The sequence below is a fragment of the Dipodomys merriami genome, unplaced genomic scaffold (assembly GCF_024711535.1).
Source record: "Dipodomys merriami isolate MVZ:Mamm:240054 unplaced genomic scaffold, mDipMer1.0.p SCAF_22, whole genome shotgun sequence".
Classification (NCBI taxonomy): domain Eukaryota; kingdom Metazoa; phylum Chordata; class Mammalia; order Rodentia; family Heteromyidae; genus Dipodomys; species Dipodomys merriami.
This window is the reverse complement of record NW_027203604.1, coordinates 15,385,572-15,401,299: the sequence shown is the minus strand read 5'-3', so window position 1 is coordinate 15,401,299 and position 15,728 is coordinate 15,385,572. Positions and strand designations below refer to the sequence as shown.

The 15,728-nt window shown below is 54.8% G+C and overlaps 1 protein-coding gene across 1 annotated transcript; it reads left to right on the top strand.

The window, feature by feature from the left end:
• The first annotated feature begins 1,657 nt into the window (after positions 1 to 1,657).
• On the top strand, positions 1,658 to 3,044 carry Grifin (galectin-related inter-fiber protein). The gene is made up of 4 exons (XM_070033091.1): positions 1,658 to 1,669; positions 1,950 to 2,029; positions 2,125 to 2,284; positions 2,637 to 3,044. Exons 1-4 carry the CDS (start codon positions 1,658 to 1,660, stop codon positions 2,805 to 2,807), a joined length of 423 nt encoding a protein of 140 aa, XP_069889192.1. The 3' UTR covers positions 2,808 to 3,044.
• Positions 3,045 to 15,728: the final 12,684 nt, after the last annotated feature.

The window sequence follows — 15,728 nt, the reverse complement described above, 5'->3', positions numbered from 1 at the left end:
ACAAAAAACACAAGACCCTACTCGAAAATTAAGGAAAGCAACACAGTGCAGCTGCCTCTCGAGTACAAGGCCCTGAGTTCAAATCCCAGTCCCACCAAAACAACAACAACAACAACAAAAGCTGGCATGTAGCAAATGCTCTGTAGATGGCAGATGCCTCTGTGCCCTGGAGCAGGACTCGGCCACTGGCCTCAAGCATCTGGCCCGCACTGGCCATTGCAGGGCAGGGAAGAGGTAGAGGAGCTGAGCCCATTCTGGGCAGAGCTGGGTGGAGCCACACCACAGCCTGCTGAGATCCAAAGGAGCCTTGAAAGCTGCACATCCGGGTGGGGGCAGGGAGCAGGTGGATTAGCACCTGGATGGCGGTTGCTCCCGGGCCCTGAGCCATAGCCCTCAGCTCTGCTGGCCTGCCAGCTGCTCAGGCACTACCCACTGCACTGCCGGCCCCATGAGGCCGGGCAGGGTGCGGGCCAGGGGTGGATCCAGTGGAGTGTGGGCCTGCCACGTGGGGTCTCAGTCCCCCGGCCCATCCTGGCCCCTGGGTCTGCGGCTGCCTGGGTGGTGGGGAGTTTGGGGGGGATCCCTCTCCCATAGCTAGACAGGATGAGAACCAGGCCCGCCTAGGGTACCCAGTACCGCCCATCCTGTGGGACAGCTGGCTTTCCTGGAGCAGTGGTGACTAGGGCTGGGAGTGGGCAGTGTCAGCCTCCTGGGAGCCCTGGATCCCTGGTGGGGAAGGGAAGATGAGCCTGCCAGAGACAGACATCTCTGGCCTCTATGCAGCCTGCAGCCCGTCTGGAAGCCCAGCCCAGCCCTGAACCTCCAAATCCCAGCCAGAGCTATGGGCGGCTCATTCCTGAGCACCCCAGCTCACCCCAGCCAAGGAGGCAGACACAGAGCAGGCATCGACCCAGCCTCAGCGGGCGGGCCCTGAGGCCCTCCTCTGGCCAGGGAGGAGCGAGGACCAGAGGTCAGTAGCCCAAGGTGACCAGCCAGGCCTTGGGCCCTGGACCTGACTGGCATAGTGTCCAGTGCCCAGGTTCTGTGTCCTCTGTGAGGGGGAGGTGGCTCTGACCTTTGACCTCCTGCTGTCCAGTGCCCAGCCGCAGGCTCACCTGCACACACATCCCCACGCAAGGACACCCCGAGACCCCAGGCCCGCAGCTTGCCTGAGCTCTGACCCCAATGGGGTGGGGGCACCCCACAGCCACCCCCCCCAGCCACAGCCACAGCATCTGTCCACCAATCCCCCATCCCAGCCGCCGCCTCCCTCGCACAGCCTGTGGGGACCCAGGCGCCGGGCCAGGAGGGCGCTGGGGTGTGGGAAAGGCCCTCCCCATCTGTCTTCTGGGCCTGGAATGCGCTGATCAGCGCCCGCCTAATCCCGTCTGCAGCCCATGGGGCCGCCCAGCCGCTGGGTCAGAGAGGACCCCAGAGGGCCGGGCAGCAGGCAGGGCTGGGGCGCCGATCCCTCCCCTTGTGCTCAGAGCCTCCTCCCAGCCTGCCTTTCCTGCTGTAATGGGGACCCACGGTGTGTGGGGGGTGCTGCCCCCAGGAGAGAGGGGCAGGAGGGAGGCCCCCGGGGTGGGGCTGCTGCGCCCCGCCCAGCCGCTCGGCCTATATCCCCAGCTGCTCCCTCTCTGCGGTGGCTGTGGACATGGCGCTGCAGGTGGGTGACACCCAGGGATCAGGGTGGCCATGAACTCTGGGTCTGGGGAAAGGAGCAGGGCTCCCCGGGCCACCTGCTCCTCCCCACAGACCTGGGGGACTGTTTCTGCCCTCTTGTCAGTCCCCAGATGGAAAGAATTTGGGGGTGAAAGGAGTAACCCCCCAGGAGAGGGTCCAGGGGGACAGGGACCAAACACAGGGTGGGTGGGTGGGGGCTGTGGAGGAGGAGGTCTTGGCTCAGCTTAAAGATCTGTGTCCTTGACTTTGACCTTGACTGTCAGTTTGAAGCCTTCGGTGCAGGGGGCCTGGCCCCCGGCTGGAGCCTGACCGTGCAGGGGCAAGCAGACTCCGGACAGGACAGGTAAGGGGCAGTGTGCTTCCCTCTGGGCCTCTGGTGCTGGGGGAAGGGGGTCGCATTCAGTGCTTACCACCCTCAGAACCACACAACATCCCCAGGTTTGAGATCAACTTCCTGTCAGAGTCGGGGGACATCGCCTTCCACGTGAAGCCCCGGTTCTCCAGTGCCACAGTGGTGGGCAACGCCTTCCTGGGAGGCCTCTGGGGCCCGGAGGTGGTGTCCAGCATCTTCCCGCTGGCCCTGGGGGAGCCCTTCGAGGTGATGGGGGCCGTGGGAGGGGGTGGGAAATGTGGGAGGAAGCTGGGCGGGGGTCCTAAGCCCCAAAACAGAGAACCCATGGTGGATGAGATTACAGGCCAGCACCGCAGACACACCGCTGGTCAGAGTGACTTCCCCTTCCTTAGTTTCCCCATTTGTGCCATAGGGAATTCACTACCCTGGCTACCAAGCCTCAGGCTTGGGAGGGAGGACAGGTTCCCCAGCGTGGGGTGGGGACAGGTTCTGTAAGTCCCTGCTGTTCTCCCTGGAGCCCTCCAGCCCTCTGAGGAGATGGAGGACTAGCCTCCAAGGCTGGCTGGGGACCAGGATCGCCCACTCTCCTACCGGGCAGATGGAGGTGAGCGCCGATGCCGAGCACTTTCACGTCTACGCCCAGGAACAGAAGGTGCTGCAGTTCCCGCACCGCCACAGGCCGCTGGCCACTGTCACCCGGGTGCAGGTGTTCAGTGACCGCCCCCTGGCCCACGTGGAGCTGGCCAAGCGGAGCCTGAGCTGGGGGTAACGTCCCCGCCCCAGCAGGCCCCCAACGCCCCCCAGGACCAGTGGTCCCCTGGCCCTCTCTGCTCAGGCGGCTGGGCTCAGGGTGGACCCCGGTCCTCCGTTGCAGGGATGGGGGTGACTGACCCATCGCAGTCCTAGCTGCAAGCCTCGGCTGTCCATGCACCTGGAATCCCACCCGAGGCAAGCTGGGGGGATCCTCTGGTTTTGTGTGAACCCCCAGCTCCACAACTTCAATAAAACATGAGCAGGCTGCAGGTGCCTGGCTGCCATGGGGCGGGGACACTGCGAGAGAAAGTCCAAGGGGAACCTGAGCTCCGCCCCCCCCCTGCCCCTCAGGGTCTGAGATGGGGCTGCAGTGAACACAAGATCCCCCTTCCGATTGCTGATGGATACATGACAGGCCTGACCACAGGGTGTCGGGCCTGAATCCACAAGGCCCCAGACAGGGCTCTCCATGGCCACTGGGGGCCACCCCATGGCAGGAAGCGGGGGGGGGGGGGGTCCTGTCCAGGAATCACCGCAGAGGCCCCAAGCTCACTGAGGTCTCCTCTCACTTCCTCTAGGGCTTTTCCGGCCTCTTCTCATCCCACCTAGAAACTAGAGCAGACAGACAGACCAGACAGACAGACATGCTGCCAGCCCTGGGTGTGAAGGGGAGCAGGGCTAGGAGGAGGAAGGAGGGGGAGGCACCACGGTATCCAGCACAGCGGGTGGTGGCTCTCAGCTCTGCAGCCTCCAGGTTGTGTGGCCTTCCACACGTTTGGCTGTCTCTGAGCTTGCTCTTGTCTGTGTGGGGCAAGAGCCCCTGGGGAGGTCAGAGCTTCAACAGCTCACAGCATGCCAGGTGTCTGCTAGTTTGCATAGCTGTGTGGTAATTTGTTGCTGTGGGGTTTGAACTCTGGGCCTGGGCGCTGTCCCTCAGCTCTTCAGCTCAAGGCTAGCGCTCTACCATTTGAGCCACAGTACCACTACCAGTTTTCTGAGTGGTTTATTAGAGATAAGAGTCACAGACTTTCCTGTCTGGGATGGCTTTGAACCGTGATCCTCAGATCTCAGCCTCCTGAGTAGCTAGGATGACAGATGTGAGCCACAGTATCTGGCTATGTGTTAGTTATTTTTTGTGCTGGTTCTTGGGCTTGAACTCAGGGCCCGAGTGCTGTTCCTGAGCTTTTTTTTTTTTTTTTTGACTCAAAGCTAGTCCTCTACCACTTGAGCCACAGCTCCACTTCTGCTTTTGTGTGTGTGTGTGTGTGTGTGTGTGTGTGTGTGTGTGTGGTTAATTGGAGATATGAGTTTCATGGACTTTCTTGTCCTGGCTGGCTTTGAACTGTGATCCTCAGATCTCAGTGTCCTGCATAGCTAGGATTATAGGTGTGAGCCACCAGCACCTGGCTTGTGTGTTGATTTTAGTATGACCAACATTAGTTATCTAATCATTAGATCATGTTTATATCTTGGTGCATATCTAGCTATCTATCCATCATCCAGCTAGTTAGCTGTTGTCTGTCTGTCTGATGTCTGTCTACCACTCCTCTGTCCACTTGACACTGGCCTGAGTGAGTCTCAGCTCTGGTTTCCTCTGTCAGACTTGGGGCCTCAGACTCGGGGATGATGGAGCCGCTGCTCAAAGCATAAAATGCAGGCCAAGCTTTGTGAGCAAGGGCTGGCACGGGACATAACATCGATACCTAGAGTTCCATGCACCCTCTGAGGCCGTATGGATGGGGAGACTGAGGCTAGGGGGATGGAAGGCATCAGAAGTGTGAGCGGGGCTGGGGAGGGCCTAGCACCCGCAGTGCTGGAAAGCCAGGAGGTGCCTGGGCTCCCCAGCTGGCAGGGCTGAGGGAGCCGCTGGCGCCCGAGCTCCAGGTGGGACAATGGTGGCCCGGACTCCAGCTGTGGGGCTTCCGTCCTGTCTCCGCTCCCCTCCCCGGCCTGTGTCCTCGGCCCAGCTGGCCACCAGCCCCTTCCTGTCGCCCCTGCGGGAGGCCCAGCCTCAGTGTCAGCCAGGCGGGGCCAGGGATGCTGAGGACCGGAAGTGGCCGGCCCAGGCCAGTCTTGCTGGGAAGGGGCCGGGTGCAGGGTCCTGCCTGTCGGTGTCTGCGCCCGCTGTCCTGTTCCAGGGGTGCTGAGCCCACAGGGGGCCCCGGGAGTGCTTGTGCCCGGAGACCAGGTACTTGGTTCATGATCTTGGCTGCTCAACCTCTTTGGGCCTCAGTTACCCTGTGGGTAACCAATTCCCCACCCTGCAATTATATGAGTAGCGCGTGCGCACACGCGTGTGCACACACACACACGCCCCTCACCGTCCCTTGACCCCTGACCTTCTACTGCCCTCAAGGTCCTGAGGCATTTCCAGCCTCAGTCTCTCCATCTGTGAAGTGGGCTGCGGGGAGCTGTGGTCCCCAGGCCTGTGGCTGCAGGAGCTGCGCATCCTTCCTGTCGCTCCCGCCAAGGCCAGCACAGTCCTCAGCACCGAGCACTGGTCCCCACCCCCCACCAGACCTGCCACCCCCAGCCAACCTCACCCCACTGGCCTGCCGCCACACCCTGGCCTGGCACTGCCATCTAGTGGCAGAACTCACCGGGATTCCCCTGGCAGCCACTTCCTCTGCCTGCACCTTAGCTGACAGGATGCCTCCTCCTCCCAGAAGCCTTCCCTGGTCTCCAGCTAGCTGTTGCAGCCTTCTGCTTCTTCCAGGCCAGCCCGTGGAGGCTGACCTCACATCTGACCTCACCTGGAGGTCAGTGACTTCACCTCACCAGCCCCCGAGATGGGCCTGTCCTACATCATGTGGAGCTCTGAACATGCAGGATGAATGAATGAAGAAATGAGTGATTTGGGGACCCCCTCCTAGATACCATGGGACCCTAGAGGTATCTAAAGTGGCCCTATGCCCTGGACAAAATAACTCAAATCCCTCTACCGCCTTGCAGCCCAGAAACTCTGCCTTCATCTAGTCCCTGACTGGATGCCTGCATCCCAACCCTGCAGCACATGGAGCTGAGCTCTGCCCCAGGGCCTTTGCACCAGCTCCTCCCTGTGTACCCTTCTGAAGCTATTAGCCTGGCCCCTCCTCATCACTCCAGCCTTTCTCCTGGATGCTTCCTGCTCAGAGAGACCCCTCCCCTGAACATCATCCACCATCACAGCATTTGCTCCCTTTACCTCCTGCACAGGATTAGATTCTCTGACTTTCCCCACTATGGCTCCCTGATAGATAGGCAGCTGCTCCAAAAAGGAGCAAACCAGCCTGCTTTCCCCAGCGTCCCCACACAGGAAGCAAGCCGGGCTCATCTGGGGTACCAGGAAAAAGGTGTCAGATTCATGAGGAAATGGAACCAGGTCCCTTTTGAATTCTTTTTCTTTCTTTTTTTTTAATGGTACCAGGGTTTGAACTCAGAGCCTCAAGCGGCTCTCCTTGGCTTACTTGCTAGACTGGTGCTCTACCACATGAGCCATGTCTCCAGCCTGGCTTTTTGACAATTAGAGATGGAGTCTTTTGCACTTTTCTCCTGAGCTAGCCTCAAATTGCAAGCCTCCAGCTGCAAGCCTCCTGTGCAGCTAGGATTATAGGTGTGAGCCACCAGCACCTGGCTCTTTTAAACTCTTTCTTTTTTTTTTTTTTTTTTTTTGCCAGTCATGGGGCCTGAACTCTGGGCCTGGGTGCTGTACCTTAGCTATTCAGCTCAAGGCTAGTGCTCTACCACTTGAGCCACAGCTCCACTTCTGGCTTTTTCTGCTTATGTGGTGCTGAGGAATTGAACCCAGGGCCTCATGCATGCAAGGCAAGCACTCTACCCCTGAGCCACCTTCCCAGCCCCTCTTTTAAACTCTTTCAATGACAAGTAGCTCATTCCTCCCCAGAACAGCCATTTGCCCACCTACAGGAAGCACATTGCAGAGTTAAGTCCCAGTCTCTTCCTCCCCCCCCCCCCGGGATTTCACATGCTCCCTGACACCTTCAGAGACCCTAAATGTTGCAAGAGCACAGTAGCAGGCCCCTGCTCGTCCTCTTTCCAGTACTGGCACAGGGGGCTGATGCCTTGGGCTGAGTCTCTCTGGGCTCAGTGGCTGTTGGGCAGGAGTCTGTGGCCCAGGAGAGTTATACCAGTTTCCCAAGGCCACTAACTGACCGGGGAGTGCCCAGCACTCTGGGTAGCCAGGAAGGGGACTCAAATGTCCACAGGCCCAGGAGGACAACCATGACTCCCTATGGAAGCAGCGTAGGGCGGCAGAGACCTGTTAGCCCACGGCTAACACGCTAACGCACGAGTCCAGCCATTCAGCGCCTCCCCATGGTGCACAGGGAAGCAGCTCTACACAGAGCTTTTGATGCTAAAATCTGGAGTTCAATTGCGGTCTGAATTGCTCTATTTTTTTTTGTTTGTTTGTTTTGTTTTTGTTGTGTGGTTCCTGGGGCTTGAACCCCGGGCCTGGGTGCCGTCCCTGAGCTTTTGTGCTCAAGGCTACCCCTCTACCACTTGAGCCACAGCAGCATCTCCTGCATTTTGGAGGTAAGAGCCTCACAGACTTTCCTACCCCAGCTGGCTTTGAATAGGGATCTTCAGATCTCAGCCTCTTGAGTAGCTAGATGACAAGCGTGAGCCCTGGGCACGTGGCTCTGAATTGCTCTGGTTTTTTAAACATCAACCATTAGGGTGAAACCTTTGCTTTAAAAACAACTCTTGGGGCTGGGAAGGTGGCTCAGTGGTAGAACGCTTGCCTTGCATGCCTGAGGCCCTGGGTTTGATTCCTCAGCACCATATAAGCAAAAAGAAAAAAGCCGGAAGTGGTGCTGTGGCTCAAGTGGTAGAGCGCTAGCCTTGAGCTGAAGAGCTGAAGGACAGTGCCCAGGCCCAGAGTTCAGGCCCCACAACCGGACCCAAAAACAAAAACAAAGCAAATAAAAACAACTGTTGGAAAAACAGGTACCAGTGGCTCACGCCTGTCATCCTAGCAACTCTGGAGGCTGAGATCTGAGGATCACAGTTCAAAGCCAGCCTGAACAGACAAATCTGTGGGACTCTTTATCTTCAAATTAACCAACAAAAAAATAAGCCAGAAGTGGAAATGTGAGGCTCAAGTGGTAGAGCTCCAGACTTGAGTAAAAAACAACAACAACAAAGCCAACCAAGACCACAAAGCCCTGAGTTTAAGCCCTAGTACCAGCAATAAAGAAATTAATTATGTGGTATATGGACAAACATAAACATTTAAATAAATTTTAAAAAATGACTGTTTTGGTGGGGTTAGGGTTGGGGAATAGGAAATAATGGGAAGGGGTGATATTTGACCAAGAAACATTTTACTTGTAACCTGACATGGAATTATAACCTCTTTATACACTGCTTAAAATTAAAAAAAAAAACTCTTTTGCTGGGCACAGGTGATTCCCACCTGTAATCCTCCCTCTTCAAGAGGCTGAGAACTGGAGGATCATGGTTCAAAACCAGGCTGAGCAGAGGAATTCTCAGGACTCATCTCAACAGAAGCTGGACTGGAGGCATGGTTCAAGTGGTAGAGCATCAGCTATGAATGGAAAAAATAGAGCAAGTTCAAGTTTAAACCTTGGTCTGGGCACCAAAAGACTAAATCAACTATCCCCTCCACCCCTTTTGGTACTGGGATTGAACCCAGGCTACACTCTGGGGCTACTGCCTCCAGCTCTTTGGCTTTCAGTTTATTTGAAGAGTTTTGCACTTTTTTTTTTTTTTTTTTTTTTTTTTTTGTCGGTCGTGGGGCTTGAACTCTGGGCCTGGGCGCTGTCCCTCAGCTCTTCAGCTCAAAGCGAGCGCTCTACCGCTTGAGCTACAGCGCCACTTCCGGTTTTCTGGTGGTTTATTGGAGATAGGAGTCTCCCGGTCTTTCCTGCCCAGGCTGGCTTTGAACCGTGATCCTCAGATCTCAGCCTCCTGAGTAGCCAGGATTTCAGGTGTGAGCCACCAGCGCCCGATGAGTTTTACACTTTTGCCCAAGCTAGCCTCAGACTGATCCACTCCCCTTTCCTCCTCCTCCTCCTCCTCCTCCTCCTCCTCCTCCTCCTCCTCCTCCTCCTCCTCCTCTTCCTCCTCCTCCTCCTCCTCCTCCTCCTCCTCCTCCTCCTCCTCCGCTTCCTCCTCCTCCTCCACTTTTTCCTCCTCCTCCTCCTCCTCTTCTTCCTCCTCCTCTTCCTTCTCTTCTTCCTCCCCCTCATATTGAAGAACCAGGATTTCAGGAATCCGTCTCCTCACGTCAGCCATGTCTGTCCACCCCATCTCTCCAGCACCCCCTCCCCCGGGGAGGGGGGGCACCCTCTTGTACCTCATTTCAGTGCCCAGCCCTGAGGGGCTCAGGACCTGTAAGTTGCAGATAGGCCAGCAGAGGGCACTGCAGCCTGGAGTCTCCCTCCTCATGTTGCAAACAGAGCCCCAGGCTGAGCCTCTGTTCCTGTCCATCGGTCGCTGGAGCCAGGGCCTGGCCCCGCTTCATGACAGGAGGAATGGCCACTGCACAGACTCCCGGAGCCTCGGTTTCCTCTTGAAGACAGAGCTGCTGTGAGCAGGGGCATGGACTGTGCCCACAGTTGCAGAGGGTTCCCGCCTCTCCTCCCACCCAGGCCACCACACCCCATGAGGCCTGGAGGCCCCTGCTGGCCAGGCACCCATGACACCTTGTAGGGACTCTTGAAGCCCTGGGTGGTTCTGCCCTGCTTAGCTTGGGAGGTGCCACCGCAGCACCCCAGGGCCCGTCAGAGACAGAGACTTGAAGCCCTCACTCCTCACCTAGGTGCCCAGGGGCTCAAAGCAGGAGAAAAGCCCGGCCTCTCTGCCTTCTGGCCTCCCTGAAGCCACCTAGGCATCCAGAAAGGACAGGAGGGATGGATACAATCTTCTTGCTTGTTCAGGGACTTGTGCTTGCTCAGCTAGTGAGTATACTACCACTTGAACCACACCTCCAGCCTGGATTTTTTTTTCTACTTATTTTGGAAAGTCTCACAGATTTTTCTGCTGTCTGGACTGACTTCTGACTGTGATCCTCCAGATTTCAGACATCCCGGCTAGCTAGGGTTATAGAATTGCCCACCAGTGCCCAGCTTCGATAATATTTTTATGACAAGGGGCAGAAATTTCCCCCAAAGGAAATGCAGTGGCTGGGGGCTGGGAATATGGTTTAGTGGTAGAGTGCTTGTCTAGCATTCATGAAGCCCTGGGTTCGATTTCTCAGTACCACATACACAGAAAAAGCCAGAAGTGGCACTGTGGCTCAAATGGTAGAGTGCTAGCCTTGAGCAAAAGAAGCTCAAGGACAGTGCCCAGGCGCTGAGTTCAAGCCCCAGGACTGGTGAAAAAAAACCAAACAAAATGAAATGCAGAGGCTCACAGGTTAGGACACCCGGAATGAGGACAGTGGTCTACACAAAGTGTGGGGAAATAATTTCTCAGAACCAGATTGCTCCCCACGCATGATGATAGGGAAGGACTTCTCTGGGCCCTGCCCCCCAGAACCAGAACAAAAGGTTGAGCAGCCAGGCCACAGCATGTGCAGGACCATTTCATTATGCATACCTTCCTCCCTTGCTCCATTCCCGATGTGAGTGGTTCACGCCTGTCAGCCACTCAGGAGTCTGAAATCGGAGGTTTGCAGTTCAAAGCCAGCTGGGGCAGGAAAGTCAGTGAGACTCTTTATCTCTAATGAACCACCAAAAAGCCAGAAGTGGAGCTGTGGCCCAAGCAGGAGTGCCAGCCTTGAGAAAAAAAAGCTAAGAGATGGTGCCCAGGCTCTGTGTTCAAACCCTCGTGTACACACACACACACACACACACACACACACACACACACACACACACACACACACACACACACACACACAAGAACCAGCAAGAAGCCAACCTGGAGACATGGTTCAAATGGTAGAGTACCAATGGAACAAGGAAGATCAATGAGCTTGAGGGACCCCATACTCAAGCTTCAAAGAGAGAGGGGGAAGGGGGAAGAAAGGAGGAAGGAGGGAGGGAGGGAAGGGGGAGGGAAGGAAGGAAGGAAGGAAAGAAGAGAGGGTCAGCCATAGCCTGGGTGAGAGGCAGAGGTGACAGGGTGGCAGGATGCGGGCCTCCCAGCTCTCTGCCAAAACCTATTGAACTGCACACCACAAAGAGCCACCTTCACTGTATGCAAATTTCCCCCAAACTTTGCCAGGATGTCAGGGGAGCCGGCATGGAATTCAGCAGGACAGTGATTCTAATTGAATCACAAATGTCTGAGCTCACTCAGGCTGCCGTGCTGGGTGGGCGGGAGAGGGGCTGAGTCCCTCATTTGAGCCCTGATTTTGTTCAGAGGCTGTAAGGCCAGAGGCCCACTGTCCACGATCCCCGGGTCGTGGGAGCTGGGCTTGTGACCTCAGTGGGGCAGAATGAGCAATTACAGGCTGGAGGTGCTGCAGACAGGACGAGTGAAACTCACTCAGATGAACAAGCCGTGCCAAGACAGCCGGACATGGACAGACTAAAGAACAGACTTGGACTCTTGCCTTCCTTCCAACACCATCCAAGCCCCAAACGTAGAGGCTGAAGCTATGAAACTCTGGGGGAGATGTAGAACTTCAGGGTACTGACCTACAATTGTTTGCTTACCACTCTAAAAACACAAGCAAAAAATTTTTAAAAATAGAAAAACAAAAAACGTAGCTGGTGCCAGTAGTCTATGCCTGTAATCTGAGCTACTCAGGAGGCTACTCAGGCCAGGCCCTGGAAGGAAAGTTCATGAGACTCTTATCTCCCCACCAAAAAGCTTGGAAGTGGGGCTGTGGTTCAAGTGGTAGAGCACCAGCCTTGAACAAAAAGGCTCAGGGAATGCACTCGGGTCCAGGGTTCAAGCGCCAGTACCAGCACAAAAATAAAAAATAAAAATAAAAACAGATAAGCCAGAACTCATCAAGATTTGTAAGATTTGTTAATTAATTGGCCTCAGTAAACCTGAATGAACCCAAATCCTAGGTACATATATTTTTCCAGTACTGTGGTTTGAACTCAGGGATTCATGCTTGCCAGGCAGGCCGGTGCTTTGCCACCTGAGACATGCCTCCAGACCTTTTGTTTTACTTATTTTTCACATAGGGTCTCATCTCCCTACCTATGCTTCTTATATATCTGGAAATACAGGTATGAACCACCACACCCAACTAACTAGTTGAAATGAGGCTTCACTAACTTTTTCCCTTGTGTTGTCCTTAGACTAGGGTGCTCCTTACCTCCACCTCCCAAGCAGCTGGGATTACAGGCATGCATCACCACAGCTGGCCCTGGGTGCATTTTCCAACAAACTTGAATATCCATTTCTCCCAGGAAGATCTACAAGTGACCCATGAGTTCATGGAAAGATGTCCTGCCTCACCAGTCCTGGGCAAATGCAAACCAGGACCACATAGATCTCTGGTTAACACCCGTGGCATGGTTAATCCAAGACACAAAAGTTAAAACCAGAGCCAGGCACCAGTGGCTCATGCCTGTAATCCTAGCTACTCAGGAGGCTGAGATCTGAGGATCATGGTTCAAAGCCAGACTGAGTAGGAAAGTCTGTGAGACTCTTATCTCCAATAAACCACCAGAAAACGAAGTGGTGCTGTGGCTCTAGTGGGAGAGCACTCGCCTTGAGAGTTCAAGCCCCACGACCAACAACACAATAACAAAAAAGTTAAAACCAGAAGATGGCCAGCCCCAGCAGGATCTGCTCCGCAGTGGGATCATGAAATGAGGCCATGTTCATCTACCCTGAACAACAGGAACCAATATACAAGGACACGTGCACCTCCATGTTTATTGCAGCACTGTTCACAATAGCTAGGATATGGAAACAACCCAGATGCCCCACCACAGATGAATGGATCCAAAAATTGGGGTATCTATACACAATGGAATACTATGCAGCCATTAGAAAGGACAAAATAGGGCTGGGAAGGTGGCTCAGTGGTAGAGTGCTTGCCTTGCATGCATGAGGCCCTGGGTTCAATTCCTCAGCACCACATAAGCAGAAAAAGTCAGAAGTGGTGCTGTGGCTCAAGTGGTAGAGCGCTAGCCTTGAGCTGAAGAGCTGAGGGACAGCAGCACCCAGGCCCAGAGTTCAGGCCCCACTACCAAAAAAAAAAAAATAGAAATGACAAAATAATGGCATTTGCAGGGAAATGGATGGAGCTAGAAGGAATCATGTTGAGTGAGGTAAGCCAGGAGCAAAGAGACAAACGGTACATGGTCTCCCTGATAAGTGGATGCTAACTCCAAAATGTTAGGTGATACGACAAAATTAACAGGACTTAACAAAGAACTCCCACTCATCTGGTCAAACCACTACTAAATATCCCCATGCTGCTGATCACATGTATGGTGTATAACATGTGTACATCGTTATATGTTATAGACCTTGATAGACAATTTGCTCCAGGAAAGTTAGAATGAACTTGTGACTTTAAATGAGCATCATTATTCCACAATACTGTGAAATTTGGGAAATTATGTAATCACTTAATCACAATTAAAAAAAAAAGAACCTGGGGAAGGTAGGGAGGGAAGGGATGGTAGGGGGAAAACAATGGAGGGGGTAACAATGTTCAAGAGGAAGTGTACTCATTTCCTCACTCATGTAACTGTAACCCTCTGTATAGTATCTTTACAATAAAGAAAAAAAAGGAATGAGGCATGTTGAAGGAGCCAGCTCAGCTGTCCCTAGAACACAGGTTGGACAGGTCACTGGCCGAGGGGTGTTCTGATTCTCCTTCTGGCTTCTCTATCCTGTCCTGTCCTTCCTGGTGTGCAGTGCCCCCTGCAGGCTCTGTGTTGAGGGCTAGACCCCCCGACAGCTGAGCTTCAGGGAAGCGCTTGTATCTGGCCTCGAACCTCATCCAGGGCCCCATCTCCAGATGGATTCATAACGCAGGGCCAGGAAGAGGGGCCTGGTGGGAGGAAAAATGCCCTGAGCATAGGCTATGGACAGTCCAGTCCTGTCCCCTGCTCTCCTCCTCCTTCTCTTCCTTCTATTTCTTCATCTCCTCCTCCTTTCTTCTTGTTTGTCCTTTGTGTGTGTGTGTGTGTGTGTGTGTGTGTGTGTCTGTGTGTCTGTGTGTCTCTCTCTGCCTCCTGGCGTCACAGGTGAGCAGCAGCTCTGCTCTATCACGCCCTGCCCCCATAATGCTTGGCCTCACCACGGGCTGACACATGGAGCTCCCCAAGTGAAATCATGAACCAAAATAAATCTTTTCTCTCTGGGGTTGATTTTTCTCAGGCATTTGTCAGTGTGATGTAAGTCTGACCTGCACAGAGGTGTAAGCCCACCTGAGAGCCATGCGATCCCCTCCTCTGACCAGCAAGGCGGCAGTACTGCCGCCCAGGGCTGTGTGGTGGCATTTGCCTTTAATTACAGCTACTCAGGAGGCTTGGTTCAAAGCCAACCTGAGCAGAAAACCACTTGGGATTCTTATCTCCAATGAATCACCAAAAACCTGGAAGTAGAACCGTGGCTTAAATGGTAGAGTGCTATCCTTGAGAGAAAAACCTAAGGAACAGTGCCCAGGTCCTGAGTTCAAGCCCCAGTACTGGCACCAAAGGGGAAGGGGCAAGGGAGAAGAGTTCTGAGGTTGCAACATGCACTTTGCACACATGAGTTTGGGGCCTCCTGACCGGCAGGGGGGAGCAGCTGGCCACTTTGGACCGCAGCAGAGGTCTCCCACCCATCTGCTCCCCGCCTTCTCCACCAGTCCATAATGTGGGGGACAGGAGGAGTGAGGGGCAGGGGATGGGAGGCAGTGGACAAGCAAGGGCTGGGACACGGGCACGCAGGGCAGGATGGAGCCACAACCAGGCTCGGGGGGCCCAGGAGGGGACCTGCCACGCTCTGGCCAATTGCCTGGGACACTGTGGCATTCAGAAATTGAGCCACCTCCTGCTGGGGGCCCAGCCCTTACCCAGGGGCAGCAGAGCGGAGGCATCAGGCGTGGCCAGGAGTCTGCCCATATGGTGACCCAGGCAGGCTTCACTTGTGTGAGATTGAGACTTAGGGACCCCTGAACCCCAGTCTCCTTCCCTCCCAGCCAGCCTGCCCATGTGGGCCCAGGTCCAGCCTAGAGGACAAAGCTGTGCCCGGGCCGTAGCCTGGCTGACCCTGGACAAGCACTGGCACTGCTGCCATAGAGACCGCCACCCACACTGTGCCCGAGATGGGGAGTGTTACCCGCCAGTGTATGGCAGGTGCCCAAGAGCAGGGGCTGGCACAGCCGCGTGGACAGCCCCGGCTGAGCCCTTTCCCACACAGCAAGTCCTAGGGGCTCTGGAGAGGTGGGAAGGGCTGGCTTTGGGAGATGGGGAAACTGAGCCATGGGAAAGAACTGGGTTGGATGTCAGGGCCAGCAGGGATTAGGCAGTGGGACTCTTTCTCTCTGCCAAGGGGCCGTTTGGATATTTAAAACATCATTTGAGAACTGCATAGCATTGTGGGTACAAGCAGATGGCCGAGAGCGGTCAATGGGAAGACTATGTGTTGCCTTGTCATGGACTGAATGATTGCAGGGGCCTTCAGTGGCCCAGGTTCTCGGCTCAGCCCGGACTAAATGTTCAACTATGACACCTTTACAAAACTCAACCTGAATAGTCAGTGATTGCCTGGGGCTGGTATTGTTGTATTTGTAATATTACTTTAGTGTGTGAAAATAGAGTACTACTCAGCTCTCAAAAACAATGACCTATTTAAGCTGAGTGCAGTAGTGCACTTTTGTAATCCCAGCACTTGGGAGGCTGAGGCAGGATTGTGAGTTGGAGACCAACAAGTTGCATAGTGAGACCCAACCTCAAAATAAAATACAGATAGATTTAGATAAATCTAATGACGTGAGACTCCCATCTCTAGCAAAAACCTGGGCTGGAGGTGTGGCTCAAATGGTAGAATGCCAGCTGAGTAA

Bases quoted from the DNA above. Each gene is read 5' to 3' on its own strand.
- Grifin (XM_070033091.1), top strand. The intron at 2,030-2,124 runs GTAAGGGGCAGT...CAACATCCCCAG, and splicing joins GCAGACTCCGGACAGGACAG to GTTTGAGATCAACTTCCTGT. The intron at 2,285-2,636 runs GTGATGGGGGCC...CCTACCGGGCAG, and splicing joins CCCTGGGGGAGCCCTTCGAG to ATGGAGGTGAGCGCCGATGC.